Source organism: Moschus berezovskii, chromosome 19, assembly GCF_049115385.1.
Source record: "Moschus berezovskii isolate FMDL1 chromosome 19, NW_MosBer_1.0, whole genome shotgun sequence".
Taxonomy (NCBI): Eukaryota; Metazoa; Chordata; class Mammalia; order Artiodactyla; family Moschidae; genus Moschus; species Moschus berezovskii.
In genome coordinates this window covers 43342505-43366800 of record NC_142478.1, presented here as the reverse complement: position 1 = coordinate 43366800, position 24296 = coordinate 43342505, and the positions used below count along the sequence as shown (strand labels likewise).

At 41.5% G+C, this 24296-nt stretch overlaps 1 protein-coding gene across 1 annotated transcript in view; it reads right to left on the bottom strand.

The window, feature by feature from the left end:
* Positions 1 to 24296, bottom strand: part of SPMIP2 (sperm microtubule inner protein 2) — a 135613-nt gene that overhangs the window by 70104 nt on the left and 41213 nt on the right. Inside the window, exon 2 of the mRNA XM_055404607.1 lies at positions 4669 to 4901. Coding sequence (XP_055260582.1) covers positions 4669 to 4901 — 233 coding nt within the window. The remainder of the gene's footprint in view (positions 1 to 4668; positions 4902 to 24296) is intronic.

The following is a 24296-nucleotide window of genomic DNA, read 5'->3' as shown; positions in this document are numbered from 1 at the left end:
AAATGGACATGACAAGACCTGGATTAATGAAAGCCCATGGGCAGAATACATGGCTACCTATGTAGAAACTCCTCAGTTTGAAATCAAAGGTTTCAATAGTCTCCATATATTTTTAAAAATGTTTCTGTATTTACTTGTTTATTTATTTATTTTTGGCTGCTTTGGGTCTTTGTTGTGCTGCAAGGGGTTATTTGCACCAAGGCAGATGGAATCTTAGTTCCCCAATCAGGGATTGAACTTGCATCTCCTGGAACTTGGATTCTTAACCACTGGACTACCAGGGAAGTCCTGGTCTCCAAATATTGTTGAATAAACAACACATATAGTTTGGCAGAGACCAGATGCATTAAAAAAACAAAAATGTACTGCTCTTAAATCTATGAAAATAAGGAAAGCAGTGATCTTCACTGGTTTTTTACACATGTATCATCATTGCATCGTGGCCCCACACCAGAGTAGGAAATAGCTAAACGCATGAAGACCCAGAAGAGAGCCCTGATGTTGTGATTTTTACTGACCCCCGAAAATGTGGGGAAATTTTTCAGGTGTCACTCAACCTGGAAGTTATCTTTCTACCCAAATCCAAATGACCTACAAACCCTTTCCAAGTGCCTCCAGAGAGGAGAGGCCATAACTGGGGAGGAAGCAGCTGCCCCAGGCCTGTCACCAAGTCTGCTGTAGGTGCCCGAGCTTTCTTAGCAGCCGGTTACAGGAACCTGGAGCAGTGAATTAAGAAGAGCAGCTGTTCAGGCTATAAAAACCCACTAGATGAAAGTTTGTGGTTAATATCCAGGTTCTGAACTATTGCAGTGGGAGCCGTTGAAGAGTCTCTGCAATCAGAAACAAAATGCCACCTTGGTGGGACTCTTACAGATGCAGACGGTGGGGGATGGGATCGAAGACCACCAAGGACAGGCAGCCAGAGAGGGAACAGGGCATAGATGGAGATGCTGCCCTGGGTTACATCACATGAAGGAATGGTCCAGCTCCTTGGCGAGGAGACTTGAATTCACCACACAGGCACGCACATTTTACTTGTGACTAGGGACTCATTTCTAGGCGTAGAGGATGAGTGTGTGTGTATCAGCTCAAATGTCACTTTCTTCTCATTGATCGCAAGAGGCTGCCTGGAGACTTGCGAGGATAAGGAGTCGGAATCTGGGGCTGTCCTGGATGGAGGGGAAGGGGGAATGGAGCAAGGCCCTGGGAGTGGGGTTGGGTGGGGGGTTGAGGGGGCATGAACAAACTTGGTGACAAATCCTGGGCCTTAACTGCTGGTAAATCATATGTGGTTCTTGACCTGTATGTACAGTCATTCTCCATGCATCTTTATGTTCTCATGATAAAGTTTTAAGTCCAAGGCATCCTTTAACCCTGGTGGTCCAGTGGTTAAGACTCCATGCTTCCAATGCAGGGGGTATGGGTTCCATCCCTTATCAGGGAAATAGATCCCACATGCCACAGAATACAGCCAAAAAAAAAATCAAACTTAAGACAGATACATCTTTGAAAACATTCACTGTCAAATGCTGGGGCACAGCAGACAAGCCGTTACAGCCTGTACCAAACAAGGCCAGCTTCCATGTGAGCCCGGGGTGGGCAGAGCTCTGTCTGGTTCACACACAGTCCCACTAGGTTATGAGAGCTGCACAACCATGCAGGGCTGAGAATTAGAGCTGTCTGTGACATTCCATCCAAAGAAATGGAATAAATCCCTTCCTAGAAGGCTAAGTCGTGGCTGATGTGGGTCCTGGATCCACAGCCCCACACACTCAAGACAGAGACAACTTGAGGGCTGTGCACAAAAGCTGGGCATCACCTGAGACAAGCCACCCACGTTCTGGACCCTCTTCAAATCAGCTGCCTTGCTCTGGGTCCATTCTCCTCTCACTAGCGATCACTTTTGATATTGCACCAAGCTTCTGATCTTCGTCTTCATTGCCTGAGTGGAACAGGCTGTGATTTAGGAACCTGAGCCCTCTTTCTGTGTCACTGGCACTGGGTAACATTAAATACAAAACCACAGTCCTAACCACTGACATCGGGGTGTTAACCTCTTGCCGGGTACTGTGCTGAGTGCGTTCCTTGTGTCCTTGTATTTATAACTCACAACAGAACAAGAATGATACCTAGAGAGTCTTTTATTTTTTTCCAGAAAAAAAGTTGAGATTTTTATTGTAATTTTATGGAAATTATTTTTATCAATCTGATAAATTTATGATATAGAATCTTTACGATTCCGTCTTTATGATATTGAATCTTTCAATTCACAAACATGATATATCTGTCCACTTATGTATATCCTGTTTCAATAGTTTTATCATTTTTCTCCATGTGTAGAACACCTTTCTTTTTATTGACATATAGTTAATTTACAAGGTTGTACCAGAACATCTTTTTTTAAGATCTATTCCTACATACTTTATATTTGCTGATGATACTGTAAGTAGTATCCTGTTTTGCTGCATTTTCTGTTTGTTTCTGGTATATAAAAATAAAATTGATTTTTACACCTGGATTTTGTGTCCTGTTGACTGCCAAATTCGCTTATACTTTGAGGTATTCTAGGTAGACAAGCATATTAGCAAATAATGATAGTTTTACTTCTTCTATTTAAATCTTTACACTTTTATACTTTTTTTTTCCTTACTGCCATGGTTAAGACCTCCAGGACAAAGCTAAATGAAAAAAAAAATCAGGATTTGGGGCATCCATGTCTTGTTCCTGGTCTTAAAGAGAATGCCTTCACTGTTTTATCAAGTATCACTATTGTAATCGCCTTTTTTGTGGACAGTCTATATCAGATTAGGAAATTCCCTTTTATTCCTAACTTAAGATAAAAGTGTTTTCACTTTTTGGGTTTAGTATGTAAGTAGGAAAACATTGTGTTGGGAATTTAGGAAGCATACCAGACCTAGAGCCTTGCTGTGTGGCAGACACTGTGCCCAGCAGTTGGCAGATATTTCTTCATGACAGCCCAGTAAGGCAAACGCTCGGGTTCATGATGAAGAGACACAGCGCTGTTGAGGAACTGGCCCAAGATCTCTCACAGCTAGGAGGTAGCAGGGGTGGGACAGGAATTCAGGTGGTCTCAGGAAGTGGACACCTAAACGCCACCATGGAGCAGAGGAAGCTTGGAGACCCAGGGAGGTAAACTCAGAGCCCAGGGTCACAGAGCCAAACCTGACCAGAGGCAGGAATGGAACCCACACTGTCTGACCCCAAAGCCTGAGCTCTCAGACGCTCTCTGGTACTGCTGAAGGTTGGATCAGAAAAAGGCTTTAACTTTGTTAACCATTCTGTATAACACTGTGGGCTTCCCAGGTGGCTCAGTGGTAAAGAATCTGCCTGCCAAAGCAGGAGATGCAGATTTGATCCCTGGGTTGGGCAGATCCCCTGGAAGAGGAAATGGCAACCCAATCCAGTATTCTTGCCTGGATAATTCTATGCACAGAGAAGCCTGGAGGGCCACAGTTCATGGGGTCGCAGAGTCGGACAGGACTGAGCACGCCTGCACGTGAGGTTGCACTAAATGCCTCAGAAATTAAGGCAATTGATACATATTCAATTTGTTGCTGTGTCATTGATACATATTCAATTTCCAGGAGAAGGCCTGCCTGGGAAAAAGTCTGAATCCTCAGATTTTGCTTCTAAAATCACCTGTGCTCTCTCCTGTTTCAGAGGAGACTGGCTGAGCTCACGCCTGCATCCACATCACCAAAGGGAGGTAAGGCAGGCTTTCTCAGAGCCCTGGATGGCCTGACTTAAAGGCACGATCCGCACAGCGGGTTTTGAATCTCTGGGGCTGGTTTCTAGGTTTGTGGATGACGTCCAGCACAGACTGCTGCTTTACCACCACCCACTCACCCAGCCGCTCAAGAGCGGGGGAATGTGTGTGAATGTCACCGCAAAGACGGGAATCTGGATGCATGCCAAAGCCAAGTGCAAATGCTTTTGGACTGCCTCCTGCTTCCTTCTCTTCACACCCCTCCTCTCCTGTATTCAAGGGACTTAAAGAGGGTGATGGCAGCCAAGTACTTTTATCCACACACTCATTTTTCTGCACAAACTCCAATCCCATTGCTTCTCAAGGACAAGTCCAGGACACAACGTTTCCTATGGAAGCAAACTCAGAAAGCATTTAAATCAGAAAACAGTTGGTAGGGAGGGCAAGTGAAAGCTGTTATCATTTACTGTACTGATGGTGAAACAAAAGCCCTACAAATATAATGACTTTTTTCCAATTCCTAGATCAATACATTTGATGTGAAAAAGTTTAATGTGAAGAAGTCTTGGAGACATATTTAATATTATGGATACCAAAGAGCTGTCACTTAGAGGTTTTTTTCTTTTTTTTTTTTTTTGATGGCTCCTGGTGTTTATTTGAAAGCAAGTCTTTCTTGGAAAATCTGACATACAGATTCTTCAATACATGATAGAGCATTTTACTAGTAACAGTCCTATGACATTATACCCAAGGTTAGAAATCACAGTGAGGTACTTAAAATTTTTTCTGTTTAATTGATTTTGACAGTATTGTTATCTGCTTCAATTAATTTTAATAATAAATTAGTTGTAAAATTAGTCTGGAAAAAGTAAACTGACTATTCATTGGGAGAAAAAAAAGAAAACAATGTTTTAGAAGGAGCATAAATTTAAGAGCAATACCTTGACGTGAAAGCCAGTCTGAAGCCTTGTTTTGTTGATAAAATCATACTCTGGTATTCCCCAGCCAATTTCACCAACATACTCAGGTTTATATTTAGCTGGCAAGCTTCTGTTCGAGGCAGGCTTCCATAAATATCTGAGATCTCCAGTTTTCTCTAATGCAGGACGCTTTTCTCCTATATAGGCAGTGTGCTGAGCAACTTGAGGGAGGTGATCCTTTACATAATCTGGGCCTTAAAACAGAAAGAAAAAAACAACCTGAAAACCTCCGCACTTTATTCTGAGATGCTTTGGTTATTCTAAATGGTGGGGACAATACTAACTAATGATTGTGTGCATTCACTATGTTCTAGGTGCTGCCATAAGCTTTTTAGATATGTTAATTCAGTAGCTCCTTATAATAACCAAATGAAGTATGGGGTATTATTTTCCCCAGTTTATAGATAGGGAAAACGAGGCCCAGAAAGATTAGTTACTTGTCCAGAGTCACAGTTAACAAGCCTGTCACTCCTTGACAGGCTGTCTCACAGATTGGGTTCTTAATCATCCCACTACATGGCTTTCTTTATAACCAATTTAATACAAACATGTTCTTTTTTTAAAATTTTATTTTATTGAAATATAGTTGATTCACAGTATTGTGTTAATTTTTCTACATAGCATGACCTTGTTGTTTATCCATCCTATACATAAAATAGTTTGTCTGCTAATCCCAAACTCCTAATCCATCCTTCCCTGCTCCAAGTCCAGCCTGGCAGCAGAAGGTCTGTTCTCTAAATCTGTAAGTTTGTTTCTGTTTCATAGATGATGTCATTTGTATCATTTTTGATTCCATATATAAGCCATTATATATAATATTTGTCATTCTCTGACTTACTTCACTTAGTATGATAATTTTTAGGTCCACCCATGTTGTTGCAAGTGGCATTATTCCATTTTTTGTGTCTGAGTAAATATTTCATTGTATATATGACCACATCTTCTCTATCCATTCGTCTGTTGATGGGCATTTAGGTTGTTTCCATGCCTTGGCTGTTGTGAATAGCTGACACATTCTATACACTAAAACTTCTCACTTATACCACATTTTAAGGATGTTGGTCTTTAGACATCGGAATATTTTATCTAGAGAGATAAAATCCTGAAATGAGGATTAGAAAATTCCCGAAATGTATTAGAAGCCATGGAAGATGGAGAAAATTCTCAGATTAAGAGGCCCAAAGGCAGGGGCATTAAATAAATATTGGATTTTAAATGAAAGACAATGAACAAAAAGGAATCAATGAATTGTAGAAGTGGGCAAAACAAGCAAAAATAAGAGGAGATCTAGGAAAAGATCGCTTACATACAACTGGGGTTGAAAGTTGATTATGTAAATGTGAAAAGTGAAGCCAAGAAGGGTCTGATTAGAACAGACAATGAACTGTGGCCCAGGGAGGGTCTCAGAAGACCGGAAGTAAAGTGGCTGAAGCACTGTCTGGGCAGATTGGAGACAAAAAGAAGCATCACTCCTCTTACTCAAGGGAAGCCCAGACTTTGGAGACAGAGGTTTTGCTATGATCATGGTGTCACTTGGTGCCTTCTGGCCCCAGGGCCCCTCCGGTTTTGTCTTGGGTCATTGAGCTCAGGGTTTCCAGAGAGTACAAAGTGGTTGGGGGTTTGACTAAGTGCTCTGATGGAGAGATCAGTATGGTAACAAATCTGTGCCTAGAAAAATCCTCCAAGCTTTCCAAGGAAACTGAAAATGAGAGAAGTGGGACTTCCCTAGGGGTACCTAAGAATCTGCCTGCCAATGCAGGGGACGTGGGTTTGATCCCTGGTCCAGGAAGATCCCACATAACATTGAGAAACTAAGCCAGGACATCACAACTACTGAGCCTATGAACTGCAGCAAGGGAAGCCACTGCAATGAGCGTCCCCACTCACCGCAACTAGAGAAAGACCACGCTCAGCAATGAAGACCCAGTGCAGTCAAAAATAAATAAGTACCTTGATGCTGGGAAAGATTGAAGGCGGGAGGAGAAGGGGGCGACAGAAGGTGAGATGGTTGGATGACATTACCGACGCAATGGACATGAGTTTGAGTAGGCTCCAGGAGTTAGGGATGGACAGGGACGCCTGGCCTGCTGCAGTCCATGGGGATACACAAAGAGTCAGATACGACTCAGCGACTGAACTGAACTGAACTGACCTGAATTAATTTAAAAAATTAAAAAAAAAAGAAAACATTAGAAATGGCTCTCCAGACACAAGACCCGGGCAGATGATTCCCCAGCTTCCTAATCACCGTGCACCCCGGGATGCCTGCGTGTTGACTGGCTCGTTTCCTGTGATGAATCCATTATGACTGCAGCTTCTCACTCAGGCAAAAGGACTGTATAGAGTGGTCCGAGCATGAAAAACTTTTTTCTCTCCCAAGTTAACCAGTGCTGAGGGCTCACTTACAAAACTCCTGCCATAAGCATAAATTTGCAATCTCCTCCAAACAGGATGAAATTGTGACTGTTTTAGTCTTGCTGGAATTTCAGGGTATGCTTAGGCTGGTGTTTTCCCAAGTGTGAAAATGAAAGTGTTAGTTATTCAGTAGTGTCTGACCATTTGCGACCTCATGGACTGTAGCCTACTAGGCTCCTTTGTCCCTGGGATTTCCCAGGCAAGAACACTGGAATGGGTTGCCATTTCCTTCTCCAGGGGATCTTCTGGATCCGGAGATCGAACCCGGGTCTCCTGCATTGTAGACGAATTCTTTATCATCTGAGCCACTAGAGTAGACCGGTGTTTCCCCTAATGCTGCGCCCATGAGTGACAAGGCAATGCCTGGGTGGGGGTGGGGGTGCTCCACCATCTAATGTACCCAAATGTCGCAGGCACATTTGGGACAATGTCCCTTTGCCTTTGAGAAATTCCCAGCCTACAAACAGCATTTTAAAAGTTCTGAGAAATCCTGCACTAAATGAACCTGTTTGCAATTATGTAACCCAGCTTTTACCAAACTGATTTAAACGTGTATCTTTTTTTTACACTGGGTCACCTGTCCACATCCTGCAGATACCAGCAGAGTTGGGAAAATAATGATTCTCTTCGTAATGTTTTAGTTGTTGCTGAAATGTTGTCGTCCCCTCACGCCACTGCCAATGTGAGAGCAGATGTCTATCTGCAGTTACTCCTCCTCACTTGGTGGACCGCAATACATTTTTTAAAAGAACACTTTCCTGACAGCTGAGTCTAAACACTTCATTTTAGACAGAATCGTGGAAAGTGCTTCATTTTAGACAGAATCGTGGAAAGTGCATGTGTTTTGCAAGTCAAGTGTGAGGAGAGGGGCTCCCCAGAGAATCAAGCTTCTCTGTGGCTTTTTAGTCGAGCCACTGGACTTTCCTGACCCCCCCATCTCCTGTGTGCTTTGGAAATAGCGTGATACCCTGTGCGTGGTACAGGAACTTCAGGGACAATTCTCCCAGGCCATGGAGCTGACACAGGCACCCACCTTCACAGCAGAGCCGGCTGGTACCACCATCCTCAGTGGGCCAGGTTCACAGCCGTCTCCTGGAGCCAGCCCAGTGCTCACATAACCAAAAGATCCACTGTCACTGCCCAGCCAGCAATGCAGACATGGGGTTACCCTGATGGGCAGCTCCATGGGTGTCTGGCTTTGTGTGACTCATTATTCTGACCCTCATCCTCCAGAGCCGAGACTCTGTTGGATCCAATTCCCTGCCTAAAAGCCAAACTCCCAATTCCTGTCCAATCCGCAGTCTCTTTATTTTTCCTTTAACAACTAAGATGTCTGTTCGACCACTGTTGCTATATCCCTTAGGGAGTTCCTATTTGTTTATCATCCTATGGGAAGTTTTTTTGGATTGTTCATTCTTTCCCCAAACTCCACCCCTCATTTACCAATCATGAAGTGTCAGCTCCTGGGTTAATAAAATCGTCATGTGCCCATCTGTTTTGGAGGTCTCGTTCACACCCGAAGACCAGCTCCAGTGGATGACCTGCAGCTGTAACGTTTCATCAGAGCTGCCCAGAATTGGTCCTCTGCCCAGGGGCTCACATCATGATGTGGGAAGAAGATGTACTTCCTTTCACACCTGGACCAACTTCATGGGTTCTCATTTCTTCATCTTCCTGCCCTGGAGAAACTATGATCTCAAGGGCAGAGGGTAGATCCTTTCTCCCCTGTACATGCCCAACATGACCTGCTCATTAGTGTCTGAAATTCTAATGTTACAGTTGAAAAAAAAAAGTTACAGTTGAGGATGTAGTTTACAAGCTAAACAACTGTAGGGTCAAATCTTGACTTTGTCTTATGCTGGCTTTGTGACCCAGGGAACGTTATTCAGCCTCTGAATTTAGACTCATCTATAAAATAAGAAAAAAAAAAATACACACACTCCAGTGTTTACAATAGACAGGACAAGGACGAAAACTAGATGTCCATTGACAGATGAATGGGAAAAAAGATGTGGTACAAATATACAGTGGAATACTACTGGGCCACAAAGAGGAATGAAACTGCCATTTGCAGCAACATGAACAAACCTAGAGATTATCATACTAATTAAAGAAAGTAGACAAAGAAAAATATCATATGATATTACTTATAGTTGTCATCCAATTTAAAAATGATACAAATGAATTTATTTACAAAACAGAAATAGACTCACATAGGAAAAAAAAAACTTATGTCGACCAAAGGAAAAAAGGTGGAGGAGCAATAAATTGAGTTTGGGATTGACATATACACACCACTATATATAAAATAGATAATCAACAGAGACCTAATATATAGCACAGGGAACTATGTTCAGTATCTTTCAATAACCTATAATGGAAAAGAACCTGAAAATAATATATATATATATGAATCATTATCCTGTACACATGAAGTAACACAGCATTAAATATTAATTTTAATTTTTAAAAATGATTAAAGAATAGTGACGCCTGTCTGATGGCCTTGTTGGAGGGAGAGGAGATAATTTTATTGGAAGAAGTGCTTATCTGATGATCTGGCACATAATATACATCATCATGACTATTTCTGTCTCTTCCTCTTTCTTGTTTGTTCGATTCTTATTTTAATTTGATGCTTTGTGTTACCGGTTATATTTTTTAAAGTATATTTTAGGAAATTTCACTAATAATTTATTTCTTATTGTGAATAAACTTCAAAGCCTTTCCTGAGAGCTCTTCTAGTTCAGGGGTTGACAAACTTTTCCCACAAAGGGCCAGAGAGGAAGTATTTTTCACTTTGTGTTTTTGGCATACAGGCTCTGCCTCAACTCCATGGACAGTATGTAAACAAATGGGCATCGCTGGGTTCCAATAAAATTTATTTATAGACACTGCAATTTTAATTTCATGTAATTTTCACATCTTACAAGCTGTTATTCTTCTTCTGCTTCCCCCCGCCCATCCCACCCCCCCAACCATTTGAAAAAGTAAAGAACATTCGTTGCTCGCAGGTGGCAGGACAAATTTGACCCAGAAGAAGATGAGGGACAGGAAGGAAGCAGATGCCATGGAGGCTGGAAAGAGCCCAGATCAGAAAATATGACGCCTTTCCAACAAGTGTCACCTTCTGCCAACACCTGGAAAGGCCCTGGCTGTGGCATGTGTCAGCAGAGAACGAAAGTTCCATCCTGAGGCAAGGGTTTCTTTCTGATTTCTCTCCTGCATTTGCAGTGTTTCAGTTAATTAATGAAGTAACTCATTTATTCATCTGTTCTCTCACCGACTTATGCGTTCATTTATTCAACAAATATTTATCGAACTATATGTCAGGCACTGTTCCCAGTGTTATGCAAGGAGCAGCGAGCAAAACCAAGGCCTGCCTTCAAGGAGTTTCTCTTCTCACTGAGAGGCAGGTGATACTAATAAACCATCCTTCAGCCTCTCTCATCTGGCCTATATCCCTCCAACTAGTCTCAGCTCTCATGTCTCCTAACAAACATGAAATGGTTTTCTCCAGTGCCTATACCTTTCTTCATCCAGATTTCTTAGGATGGCTGACTAGTGTCTTCATAAACTAGAGTCTTACCTTCTTTCACCTTTTCTCATGGTCAGAACTCATCTTTCAACGCTTACTGTGTGTGCTGCCTTTTCTGGAAAACATCTCTAATCCTGCCAAGTCCAAACTAGACACTCAGCATGCTGCCCTCACAGTAGTTTCTTTTGATTTGTCTTTAAAAATACTGTATTAATTGGATCTACTCTATTTGTAAGCTCCTAGAGGGTAAAGGTTTTTATTTATCTTTGTAAATACTTAAAAACTTTTTAATTGAAATAGACTTGACATAAATCCTGTATACATTTAAGGTGTACAACATGTTGAGTTGATACATTTATATATTCTAACATGATCACCATTGTAGTGATAATTAGCACATCTATCATTTCCTTTTAGTGGCTGGACTAAACTAATTTAAACTAGTCTCTTAGCAATTTTGATGATAATGCCATATTGTTGTCCATGTTCACTACATTGTGCATTAGATCTCTAGGGTTATTTGCTATTCTTTGAGTTTGTATCTCTTTTTTTTTTTTTTTTCCAAGTTTGTACCTTTAAACAACATTTGTTTTATTGCACCAATTCCCAGCCCCTGGTAACCACAATTTTACTCAAGTGTGTGCCTTTTTTAGATTCCACATATGAGTGATATTATATAACATTTTTCTTTCTCTGTCTGACTTATTTCACTAAGCATAATACCCACAAGGTGGCAAATGGGTAATGTCCTCTTTCTCATGCATATAATATTTATTTATGATTTATTTATTATATTTTTATATACATTTATTTATTTATTATATGCATGTAATCTCTATAAAAGTCTTAATGACCAACACAGTGCTCAAGGTCCTCAAGAAACATGTGTTGAATGCTGAAGAGAATTGTTTATTGAATAAAGGAATTAAAGAACTCCATCAAAGGGCTTCCCTGGTGACTCAATGGTAAAGAATCTGCCCGACAATGCAAGAAACAAGGTTTGATCCCTGGTCCAGGAAGATCCCACATGCTGTGGAGCAACAAAACCTGGGCACCCCAGCTTCCGAGCCTGTGCCCTCAAGCCCGGGAACCACAACTACTGAGCTCACCCAAGCACTACTGAAGCTCTCAGAACCCAGAGCCTGTGCTCCACACAGGAGAAGCCAGCACAGTGAGAAACCCACGCACTGCAGCTAAAAAGTAGCCCCCACTCTCCAAAACTAGAGAAATCCCACACGAAGCAATGAAGACCCAGCTCAATCAAAAGTAAATAAATTATATTTAAAAAAAAAATTCCAGCATAGGATGGCAAGTATATAAAGTCATACTGAGGGAAAAGCAAGCGATCCTTTAATTTTCAGAACTCCCTTAGACCCTCCTAGTCTGGACTTCATGATACAGCAGTTTAGGGTGAGGTCAGAGAAAGAAGTGCTTTTCACAACACTTATTCTGAATAGCTGGAGGCACGCAGAAGGGTGGATGCTCACAGGACTATCACTTTATCCCATAATGTGGCCTCATGAGGCGAATTCTCCACCTCAGTGACCAAAACGAAACACACCAAGGAAATAAATCAAAAGGTATTGAGTGGAACATGGAACTGTTTTAATACAAATATTTGAATATATGTTGACAATATGGGCATAAACATGCCACTGCAAATGCACCGTGCAGAACAGCAGGACTTGTTGGGGGAATCACACCAGGACAGAGGTCAGAATGCAAGATGTGAAATACTAAACTCTAAGTGACACCTGGAGTACGTCAAGGTTGTATATTGTCACCCTGCTTATTTAACTTATATGCAAAGTACATCATGAGGAACGCTGGGCTGGAAGAAGCACAAGCTGGAATCAAGATTGCCGGGAGAAATATCAATAACCTCAGATATGCAGATGACACCACCCTTATGACAGAAAGTGAAGAGGAACTCAAAAGCCTCTTGAGAAAGTGAAAGAGGAGAGTGAAAAGGTTGGCTTGAAGCTCAACATTCAGAAAACTAAGATCATGGTATCTGGTCCCACCACTTCATGGCAATAGATGGGGAAACAGTGGAAACAGTGTCAGATTTTATTTTTCTGGGCTCCAAAACCACTGCGGATGCTGATTGCAGCCATGAAATTAAAAGACGCTTACTCCTTGGAAGGAAAGTTATGACCAACCTTGATAGTATATTAAAAAGCAGAGATGTTACTTTGCCAACAAAGGTCCATCTAGTCAAGGCTCTGGTTTTTCCAGTGGTCATGTATGGATGTGAGAGTTGGACTGTGAAGAAAGCTGATAGCCAAAGAATTGATGCTTTTGAACTGTGGTTCTGGAGAAGACCCTTGAGAGTTCCTTGGACTGCAAGGAGATCCAACCAGTCCATTCTAAAGGAGATCAGTCCTGGGTGTTCATTGGAAGGACTGATGCTAAAGCTGAAACTCCAATACTTTGGCCACCTCATGCGAAGAGCTGACTCACTGGAAAAGACTCTGATGCTGGGAGGGATTGGGGGTGGGAGGAGAAGGGGACGACAGAGAATGAGATGGCTGGATGGCATCACTGACTCTATGGACATGAGTTTGAGTGAACTCCGGGAGTTGGTGATGGACAGGGAGGCCTGGCGTGCTGCGATTCATGGGGTCGCAAAGAGTCGGTCACGACTGAGCGACTGAACTGAACTGAAGGGACACCTGGGGAAGGAGAAGAGACAATAGGAACATGGGGAAAGGAGAAGAGGCAATAATGGAGATTAATTGTTGTAACTGCTAATGTACGCAGTATTCTCCATTTCCAACTATTAGCACAGGATGGACTCGTGGACTGGAACATTTTAAAAACACATTTCAATCAAATTCATGCAGTTATGCAATAGATCTAACCACTGAGTGAACTGAAAGACTCAATTTGTCAATATGTATTTGGAAGATGGCAGAGGGGAAGACTCTGAGGTTACATCCTTCCATGGGCACACCAAACTTACAACTATTTAAAGACCAACTGTTGATGCAAAAATCCAGAAGACAAGCAGAAAAGATCGTCTACAACTAGATATATAAAGAAGGAATCATAATCAGATGTATACAAGGGAAGGAGACACAGTATCCCCAGGGAGGTGATCCCATAGATGGGTGAATAGTCCTGAATGGACTGTGGTACCATACAGTCTAAGGAGACCACGTTCTCCTTCGGAAAGCATTGTCTGCTCTCAGGACAGGTTTTATTATTCCCTGAAACTGTAAAGTACAGCTTGATCCGTGTTTCATGTGTGAGCTCAGGCTTCTCAGCTATTTTAGGAGCTTCCTGTCTCTCTGCTCAAGTGGCCCCAAGTTAGTTCCCTTAGAGACTCCAACTGTCTTCTATTTGCTTTGAAACTTCCATAGCATTCTAGGCGGTGCGGTGCACTAAGCGAAAGCTTGGTAATGTTTGTTAAAAGAACAGCTACTTTATCATGAACTTGCTGATGTAATCTAAAAGTATATAATTCCGTGTTTTTCCTGGTGAGCACAGAAAGACGGTAAGATCAAAACTTCTATAAACATCTTGGGGCTTTCACTTAGAAAATAAAACAGACACACTCATCTCGACAAAACTGCAGCCAGATGATTCTCCGCATGTTTACCTCGTGTGAAGAGAAAATCTAAGTAGACAATAAATAGGTTTTATTTTGTTTGGTTTTGACTTGGAATTTTCATATAAATGTGCACAAAATGGTCTATTTATTATAAGGAACTCATTGCCATTCATGAAGACAGGCTCAAGATGTTCCCATGAGAAAAGATATTAACAAGACATACATATCTAGAACTAATATTAAAGACCCACCGGAAAACTGCACTGCAAGTAACAGGAAATTCATTACAAATGAATTAAATAGTAAGGGAAATTATTGTGTCATATAGTAACATCTTCTGAGGTTTAAAGAATCCAGACTTGCTTAACGCTGTAGCCCAGTATTGTTTTCAGAACAGGCTTTACCTAGAGCTGTGCTCTGCAATCCCCAGGGGACCAGGCTGCCTTCAGACAAGCTCCCCTTGAGGCTCCAGGGAAGCTGTCACAGCTGCAGGTATCATATGCAGGTACCGTAATATCCAAGGGTTGGGGGGGGGGGGGTGTTACCAATGGAGAAGCCCTTCCTCGAAAATCCAGGTGAATTATTCTCTCATTTTATTGGTGGGAATTGAGTCATTTATCTCTTCCTAAAACCAAGCCCTGGCAAGAGGACTGGATTTCAGTGACTGGCATGGATGAATCAGGGTTTTACTCCGAGTCATATGAGGCCAAAGTATGCAACTAAACAAAACAGCAGCTCCCTGGAAAGGAGCCCTCTGACTTGTCTTCTATGGAACTTTGGGAAACTCATCACAGGAAAAAACCCAAAGCAAATTTTTTTTTCCTGCTTTGCAATCCACTTTTTACAATTTAATTTATTTGCTGCAAGTGGGCTTTCTCTAGTTGCTGCAAGTGGGCTTTCTCTAGTTGCAAGTGGGCTTTCTCAAGTTGCTACTCGCTGTGAGTGGGGGCTACTCTCCAGGGAGCAGGCTTCTCACTGTGGTGGCTTCTCCAGTTGTGGATCTCAGACTCTAGAGCACGGGTCCAGCAGTTCAGATGTATGGGCTTAGCTGCCCCTAGGCATGTGGCATCTTCCCAGGCCAGAGACAGAACCCGTGTGCCCTGCATTGGCAGGGGGACTCTTAACCACTGGAACACGAGGGAAGTCCTAAAATCTACTTTTATAACACATAGCATTATTTGAAGTGGCTACTTTACTGTCTGGTTCTTGATCACATGAATTATAATTCATTTAGTGTTTATGCTCTCATGCTTGAAGATATGACTTAACGCTGAAACAGAAAAGTGGAGGCAAGCCAGGGGCCACAGATGAACTCGTCTTCACACAGTGCAAGGGAGAGAGGGCGGTGTTCCTCTCAGACCTTGTGAGCTAGAGCAGAGGTGGGCAAACTGTCCTATGAGAGGCTGGAAAGAAAACAGTTCAGGCTCTGGGACCTTGCCACGTCTGTCACCACATCTCAGTCCTGACTTTACAGCACAAACCATAGACAGTATGTAGACGAAAGTGTGTCTGTATTCCAATGAAACTTGATTTATGAACACTAAAATTGGAATTTTACATAATTTCACACATTACAAAGTATTCTTCTTTGAATTTTTTCCACCACTTAGGAAGTCAAAACCATTTTCAGCTGTAGTTAAACCAGGGGTTGAACCAGATTTGGTCCACAGGGCACAGCTGAAGACCCCTGTTCTGGAGGGGGTCTCATATGTGTCTTTTATTTGACACTTTCTCCGTGCATGGTTTAGACAGAAAGCTTCTCTATTTGCTAGAATAAAATAGTTGGTTACATTGCTGCAAAAATAAACATTTTATTGAAATGACTATTTTACATCAAAAAGGTTACTTTTCAAAAAAATAATAAAAACGTTTATTTATTTGGCTGAGTTGGGTCTTAGTTGCAGCATGTGGGATCTTCAATCTTTGTTGCAGCATTCTGGATCTTTAGTTGCAGCATGTAGGGTCTAGTTCCCTGACCAGAGATTGAACCTAGACACCCCGCCCCCCAGCCCCGGCCCCTTCAATGGGAGCTCAGAGTCTTAGCCACTGAATCACCAGGGGAGTCCAAAAGAGGTTACTTTTCATTTGGACAAAAGGTCCCAGAAGAGAGCATTGCTTTATTCTACTTTCCTGGTGTTAATTTGGCCCCATCTCATTTCTGGCTCTGTGATTGTTGATTTTATTAAGAGTTGCATAAGTGACCAGTCCGGAGATGTAAATATAGTTAACCTGCCAGAGCAGATAAAAACACAGAAAAGTAGGTGGGATGATAAATGATATAGACAGACTGGAAATAATAACGTGAGTAAGAATGGCACTGGTTTTACCCACCCCTGGAAGAGCTGAGCGGATACACATTGCTCTCTGTTCATGCTCTGAGTAATGATGGTAATTACTGCCTAATCCAGAGAGAAGAGCTTAACTAACACAGGGCTGGGTAGAAACAGCTGCTATGAGTTGTAAAACATACCATTGACTTAATACCAGGTTTGCTTCTAAAAGAGAAAAGAAAAGAAACTTACCACTTTAAATGTAGGCATTGATAGCAAAGTACATCAAAATTACAGAGGAATTAGAATGCAATTTATGAAATTAACACTTTTTTAGCCTCAGTGAAATATGGCCATTCCTTCTCTATCCCCCAAATAAACAGGACACTAGGAAAGGGTGGTTTATTTCTGGATGGCCATAAATGACTCCAGTTTCAGTTCAGTTCAGTTCAGTTCAGTCGCTCAGTCGTGTCCGACTCTCCGCGACCCCATGAATCACAGCACGCCAGGCCTCCCTGTCCATCACCAACTTCCGGAGTTCACTCAAACTCATGTCCACAGAGTCGGTGATGCCATCCAGCCATCTCATCCTCTGTCGTCCCCTTCTCCTCCCGCCCCCAACCTTTCCCAGCATCAGAGTCTTTTCCAGTGAATCAACTCGTCACATGAGGTGGCCAAAGTATTGCAGTTTCAGCTTTAGCATCTTTAGACCAGGGCAATTTAGACTAGGAAGTGGTATTTCTCCACCTTGTGAATTATATAATAAATGAGTAAAGATAACTTTAAGGGGATGTGCCTGGCAATCCAGTGATTAAAACTCAGTACTTCCAGTGCCTCCACTGCAGGGGGCAGGGGTTTGATCCCTCGTTGGGGAACTAAGATTCCACATGGCCCATATTGCATGGCCAAATAAATTAGTAAGAATGGCTTTAAAATGACCAAAAGTAGGTTGCAAGAAAAACTTGTGAGCCCCCTATTGGGATTACTGAGAAATGTTTGATTATAAAAAGCAGGTAAGTAGTAATCAACAGATTGGTATGCTCTACATTTTTGTATCTTTTTAAATTCATTTTTTATCAGAGTTGATTTACAACGTTGTGTTGATTTCTGCTGTACAGCAAAGTGACTCATTTATATATATATGTACATTCTTTTTCATATTCTTTTCCATTTTCTTTTATCCCAGGATACTGAATACAGTTCCCTGTGCTATACAATAGGAACTTGTTGTTAATCCATTTGATACGTTTTTTAAAAATCTTTTTTTGGCCCCGCCCAACCAGGGATCAAACCCATCCCCCTGCAATGCTAGCATGGAGTCTTAACCGCTGGACTACCAGACTCCCTGTAGTACACCTTTACATGTCTCTCTTCAGCCAGCCAGGGGACCGCTTGTGTTCCCAGGTACTAGTCAAGGGGATTGAAATGAAACAAGTCCTCATTTATTCCAAGAACAAATTCACAATACTGAGACATTTTGCTTCTAAAATGAGTTTCTAGCATATGGCAAAAGTGACACTGCTCTCATCTCTAGGTCCAGCCGTTAGAAACTGGCAGCTAACACTTCTTGCCTCTTGAGACACTCACCTCTGAAGCCCCGGTTCCCCTTTAAGAAATTCAAGGCTGCCATGCTGTGAGGAAGTCCAGGCCACACAGGGAGACCAGGGAAAGCCTTGGTCTGACGGCCCCAGAAGGGGTCTAAGTAGACAACGAACGTCAACCATAGACCTGTGAATGATGACGCCCAAGAGGATTCTTGCCCATAGACTGAATTCTCCTAGGTGAGACCCTAGATATCTCGCAAACAGGGACAAGCCATCCTGCTGTGCCCTTTCCCAATTTCTGACCCAAAGAATCTGCAATCTGTGAACATGATAAAATGATTGTTTTAAGTAGAAATAAATAAATGGGTTTGTGAACAGGTGGAATATTAGACGTCACACGTCAGAGCAGAGATTATACATTATAAACGAATTTAAAGTTTCTTGTCAGTCCATTTCTGAATGTCCATACTTTAGGGGTCTATTTTTCCCTCCTAGTGAGCAAACATTTTCTTCTTGAATCAGCCTGGAAGAGCAAGCAGAGCCTTTGAACTAGGGAGAATGGCATTAGGACTTTGGTCCTGGTGTGGCTGCCGATGCTGGGAGGACCTGGGAAAGTCATCACGTCCTTCTTGGTTAATCCAGTTTCTTCTTGTTTTTAGCAACTTTATTGAAGTGTAACTGACATAGAATAAATTGCGTCTTAAGTTTTTTAATTTATTTTTTAATTGGAGGATAATTGCTCTACAATGTTGTGTTAGCTTCTGCTGTCCAACGAAGTAAAGCAGCTGTATGTATACATACGTCCCTTCCCTCCCTCCCGCCCTCTCCTACCTCCGTTCCACCCCTCCCCAAATGTGTCCATACATGAACAGAACAGGGGGTCAGATAAATACAGAACCCCCAGTTGAATTTGAATTTCAGTTACACAATAAGTAATTTTTTGTACAACTATATTCCAAACATTGTATGGTACATAATTATACTAAACAATATTCTTTATCTGAAATTCAAATTTAGTTGGGTGCCTTGTATTTTCACTTGATAAACCTGGCAACCCTACCCATGAAATATCACCACAATCAAAATAAAAATCATATCCCATCACCTCCAAATTTCCTCACGCCACTTTATAAATCCTTTCTTTTTCGCACTCCCTACCCTTTCCCATACCAAGGCAACCACATATCTGCGTTCAGTTACTATAAATTGCATTTTCTACAAGTTTATATAAATGGCATCATATAGCATGCACTCTCTTTTGTCTGGCTACTGACACTAAGCATAATTATTTTGAGATCACTCATATACCAATAGGTTATCCCTTTTTATTGATAAATAGTATCTTGTATGACTATGCAACACTTAGTGTATTCATTTTCCTGGTGATGGATGTGGGGTTGTTTTCAGTTTGGGGCTGTTACAAATAAATCTGCTGTGAACATCTGTGTACAGACTGTTGTGTGGACATATGCTTTCATTTCTCTTAGGTGAAACCTGGGAGTGGAATGGTTGGGTCATACGGTAGGTGTATTTACCTAACCCAAGGACACAAAGGTTTCCCCTTATGTTTTCTTTAGAAGTTTTGTAGTTTTGGGTTTTTCATTTAGGTTTATGATCCATTTCAAGTCATTTTTTGTATATGTCAGGAATTCTTGGGCAGTCCAGCAATTAGAACTCTGCACTTCCACTGAAAGGGGGCCCAGGTTTGATCCCTGGTCAGGGAACTGGGATCCCACAAGATGCATGATCAAAAAAAGAAAAAGTGTATGATGAGGGACACACATTGAAGTTCAACTTTTTGTGTGTGGCTATCCAATTGTTGTAGCAACACTTGTTTAAAAGACTGTCCCTTTTCAAGTCAGACAAATAAAGACAATTATCATATGGTATCACTTAGATGCAGAATTTACAAATGAACTTATTTATAAAACAGAAATAGACTCCCAGACATAAAAAACAAATTTATGATTACCAAAGGGAAAAGAGAGGGGAGGATAAATTGGGAGTTTGAGACAGACATGTACATACTGCTATATATAAAACAGATAGCCAACAAGGACCTACTGTTTAGCACAGGGAACTACACTCAATATTTTGTGATAAGTTAAATAGGGAAAGAATTTGAAATAGAATAGATACATGTATATATGTATAACTGAATCACTTTGTTGTACACCTGAAGCTAACACAATATTGTAAATCAACTATTATTCAATATAAGATAAAAATTTTAAAAACATATTAGAAATAAAAAAATAAAAGACTATCCTTTGTCCAGTGAACTCCCTTTGCACCTGTATACACACACACACACACACACACACACACACACACACACAGAATTAGTTAACTGGCTCCCTGTGTAAAATATATTTTTACTCCAGGCTGCAGTCAGGAAAGTTTGAAAGCCACTGATACAATGGTCACCTGAATTACTTTTTTCCCTCTGCTCTGGTCTCTTAATCATACCTATCACCTACATATTCAGTCCTTCCTATTCTTCAATTTTCCCTGTTTCTCTGAAATTTCATTTTCTGTGGAGTGTATTTATGATTGTCTCAGGACACCATTGTTGTCACTGCCCCTTCAACTATTCCCTCCTCTTTGTTGTACAGGGAAGTGATGAAATGCTTTATTTCTCCCCACCAAGTTTATATCATATAATTTACACTCTGCCCTTTCATTCAATCTGTCTTGAGGCTTGCAATTGGTTTACAGCAAACCATTTCCTTTTTCATTCATTTTGCTTTATTGGGTGGTTTCTGGTGTGGGGCAGAGAAAACGGACCATACTTTATCTGAATTCTATTGCAGACTAGATTTGTAACCTTCTCAAAGACTGCTTCTCAGGCTGTTTCTTATCTGAAAAATGAAACCACATCTAACAACCTCATGCAGTTGTAGTAAGAACTGGGAGCTATGGTGTGTAGGTAAGCTGTGTCTATACATGAACCTGGCACATAGCACATGCCTGGCGGTAGTTGTTACCATATTATCCTCATTCGAACCATTTCTGCTATTTCCATCACCTTTTGCCATCCCCGCATCTTCTCTATTAATGCTAATAAATAAGATTAGGCCTGAGATAACTGAATGCAATGCCCTGAACTGTTATAATGAGAAGTGTTTAATGATATTACACAGGAAGTATCCTGCTGCCAAACAGATGAACGTCAGATTTAACCTTGCTCTAAAAACAAATATTCTTCTTCCACAAAGAAGACTTTAAAATCTTCCTCCCACTGTCAAGGTGAACAGAAAAACATTCCTCTCTAAAGGGAAATGAGATTCAAATTAGACCCTGTTTGAGAGCTATCATCTTGCTCCAAAATCACTGCAGATGGTGACTGCAGCCATGAAATTAAAAGATACTTACTCCTTGGAAAGAAAGTTATGACCAACCTAGACAGCATATTAAAAAGCAGAGACATTACTTTGTCAACAAAGGTCCATCTAGTCAAAGCTATGGTGTTTCCAGTAGTCATGTATGGATGTGAGAGTTGGACTGTAAAGAAAGCTGAGCACCGAAGAATTGATGCTTTTGAACTGTGGTGTTGGAGAAGATTCTTGAGAGTCCCTTGGACTGCAAGGAGACCCAACCAGTCCATCCTAAAGGAGATCAGTCCTGGGTGTTCATTGGAAGGGCTGATATTGAAGCCAGAACCCCAATACTTTGGCCACCTGATGCGAAGAGCTGATTCATTTGAAAAGACCCTGATGCTGTGAAAGATTGGGGGCAGGAGGAGAAGGGGATGACAGAGGATGAGATGGTTGGATGGTATCACCGACTCAATGGACATGAGTTTGAGTGAACTCCGGGAGTTGGTGATGGGCAGGGAGGCCTAGTGTGCTGCAGTCCATGGGGTCACAAAGAGTCAGACATGACTGAGTGACTGAACTGAACTGAATCTTTCAGTCCTTTGTGAAGAAGGACAGGAAGCTATGAGCCTACTCTATATGTGTTATGTTTTCTTCACTAAACATTAAAGATAATATAGGAGCCACACTATGAATTCCTAGATTCCTAGTCTAGGTAGACCCTATCTGACCATCAATAGCTGAAATTCTGGTAGCCTGTATAGTTGTTCTATTTTTGTACTATATCACCACAGTAATGTTTAATCGTTTTTATTTATACACAGCAAGTGTCTAGATGCTCTTCACCATAATTAATTATTGTTCATTCTAATTATAAAAGTTGACCTCACAGGCAAGTCACAGGTCAAAAGTGTTTTGATACTTCTTTGCAGAAACTTAGTTAAAAACCTATCAACTGGATGCTTGTATATTTGGATGTTCTAAGAAAATATTCATCTGAGCTTTAACAAGTCTGACGCTGCACTTTCCAAAATGGTAACCACGCTAGTGGTTTTGGGAACTTGTTAAGGATCCAGTCCAAACTGAGACATGCTGTGAGTTAAATTCACATCCCAGATTTCGAAGACTTAGTATAAAAGAGAGAATGTAAAACTTTCTGTTTATAACTTTTGACCTTGATTTCATATTAAAATGATAACCATATGGATATATTGGATTAATAAAGTACATTATTAAAGTGATTTCACCTGATTTAATTTGTAGAATGTGGCTTCTAGGGGTAACTATAAGTATTTTGTAATAATCTATAAGGGAAAAGAGTGAGAAAGAATATATAACTGTGTGTGTATAACTGAGTCACTTTGCTGTACACCCGAAACTAGCATAACACTGTAAATCAACTACACTCCAGTAAAAAAACAACAACAAAAACGTGGTTCCTAAGACATTTTCAATTATATATGTGGGCTGCCTATGATTCCAATTGAATAGTGTTGGTGTGGAGTTTGGAAACCTGTGAAATTCTATGGTATTTAAGCTGGTGGATCATTATAAACGTGGCTCATGATGAGTGGGGAAATTGTTGCAATGCTTGTTTGTTAGAGAGGGTGAGGTCTTCAGGGCACATAACTGGCTGAAGAGTCAGACAGAAGTGGTCTGGAAGGGTCTATTCAGGTGACCAAAACGAAACTGCAGTGAGCAACCGTGTTTATGCAGGGGAAGAGCTGGTGGCTTGGCTATGTGGCTGTGTGACCACACCCTGTCCCTGCAAATACTCATCCCTGAAACCTGCCCTCCAGGTTTCTGTAGCTAATTGCTCACAGTCAGATCCCTTTTTAAATGAGATTACACTCCAGACTGGACGTGTTATACATGCTGACAGCTCGAGAGCATCTACGCTTTCACTCCACATAATACTCATGTTAGGTCACATGATGGCTTCCAATGAGGCAGCGAGCATGACAGGCAATCTAGGTGCTGACAAGCAGAAATTCCCAGGATCTGTAGTCATTGGGATCACACAGACACAAAAGAACCTTAAAGACAGAAGGTTTTGAAGTTAGAGCCATCGTGTGGATGCCAAGTCACTTCAGTTGTGTCTGAGACCCCAAGGACTGTAGCCAACAAGGCTCCTCAGTCCATGGAATTTCCCAAACAAGAATACTGGAATGAGTTGCCATGCCTTTCCTCTAGGGGATCTTCCTGACCTAGGGATCAAACCCGTGTCTCTCTCCTGCATTGGCAGGTGTATACTTTACCAGTAATGCCACCTGGGAAGACCTGGTTAAAGAATCTGCCTGCAGTGCAGGAGAATCCACATTTCAGTCGCTGTTCTGAGCCTCTGAGAATGGGTCATTAAGAGTTAGCAGTTGTGGCTTCTGCTTTGGAGACCAGGGCAAAATTCCCATGTAAAATAAACAGATGCCCTGTTGCATTAGTGATATATTAATCCACTTGGGTTGCCAGTAGGTTTTGGCCATCACATTAATACAGTCCCAAAGCCAGTTATTGGACCCACAGTATCGGCAGAGACATACACATTTCCAGTGTTTGGGGTCTGGGATTGGTCAGCAGGTTTAACCTCATACCCTTAGTTTAGGGCTCCCCCCAAGGCTGGTGTCCATCCAACTGCCAAAATATTCCCAGCAAAGAAGCACATTCCATTTTTGGACAGGTCGAATTATTATTTCTTATGTTGAACTGAAATATGCCTTCCTGTAATATGGTCTGAATTCTGAATCTTAGTTACTAATCCCTCTCTTGGGGCACCACCTGTCAGACATGGAGAAAAGCTCAGACTAAGCTCTTTTGCATGTTGGGCTCCCCAGTTCCTTACAGTTTTCTTTGTGTGATGTGGTCCTGGTACCTCCCATCCCATCATCAACATCTCCCTTAAAACATGCTGCTCATAGGAGCTTCCCTGTAGCTTATATGGTAAAGAATCTGTTC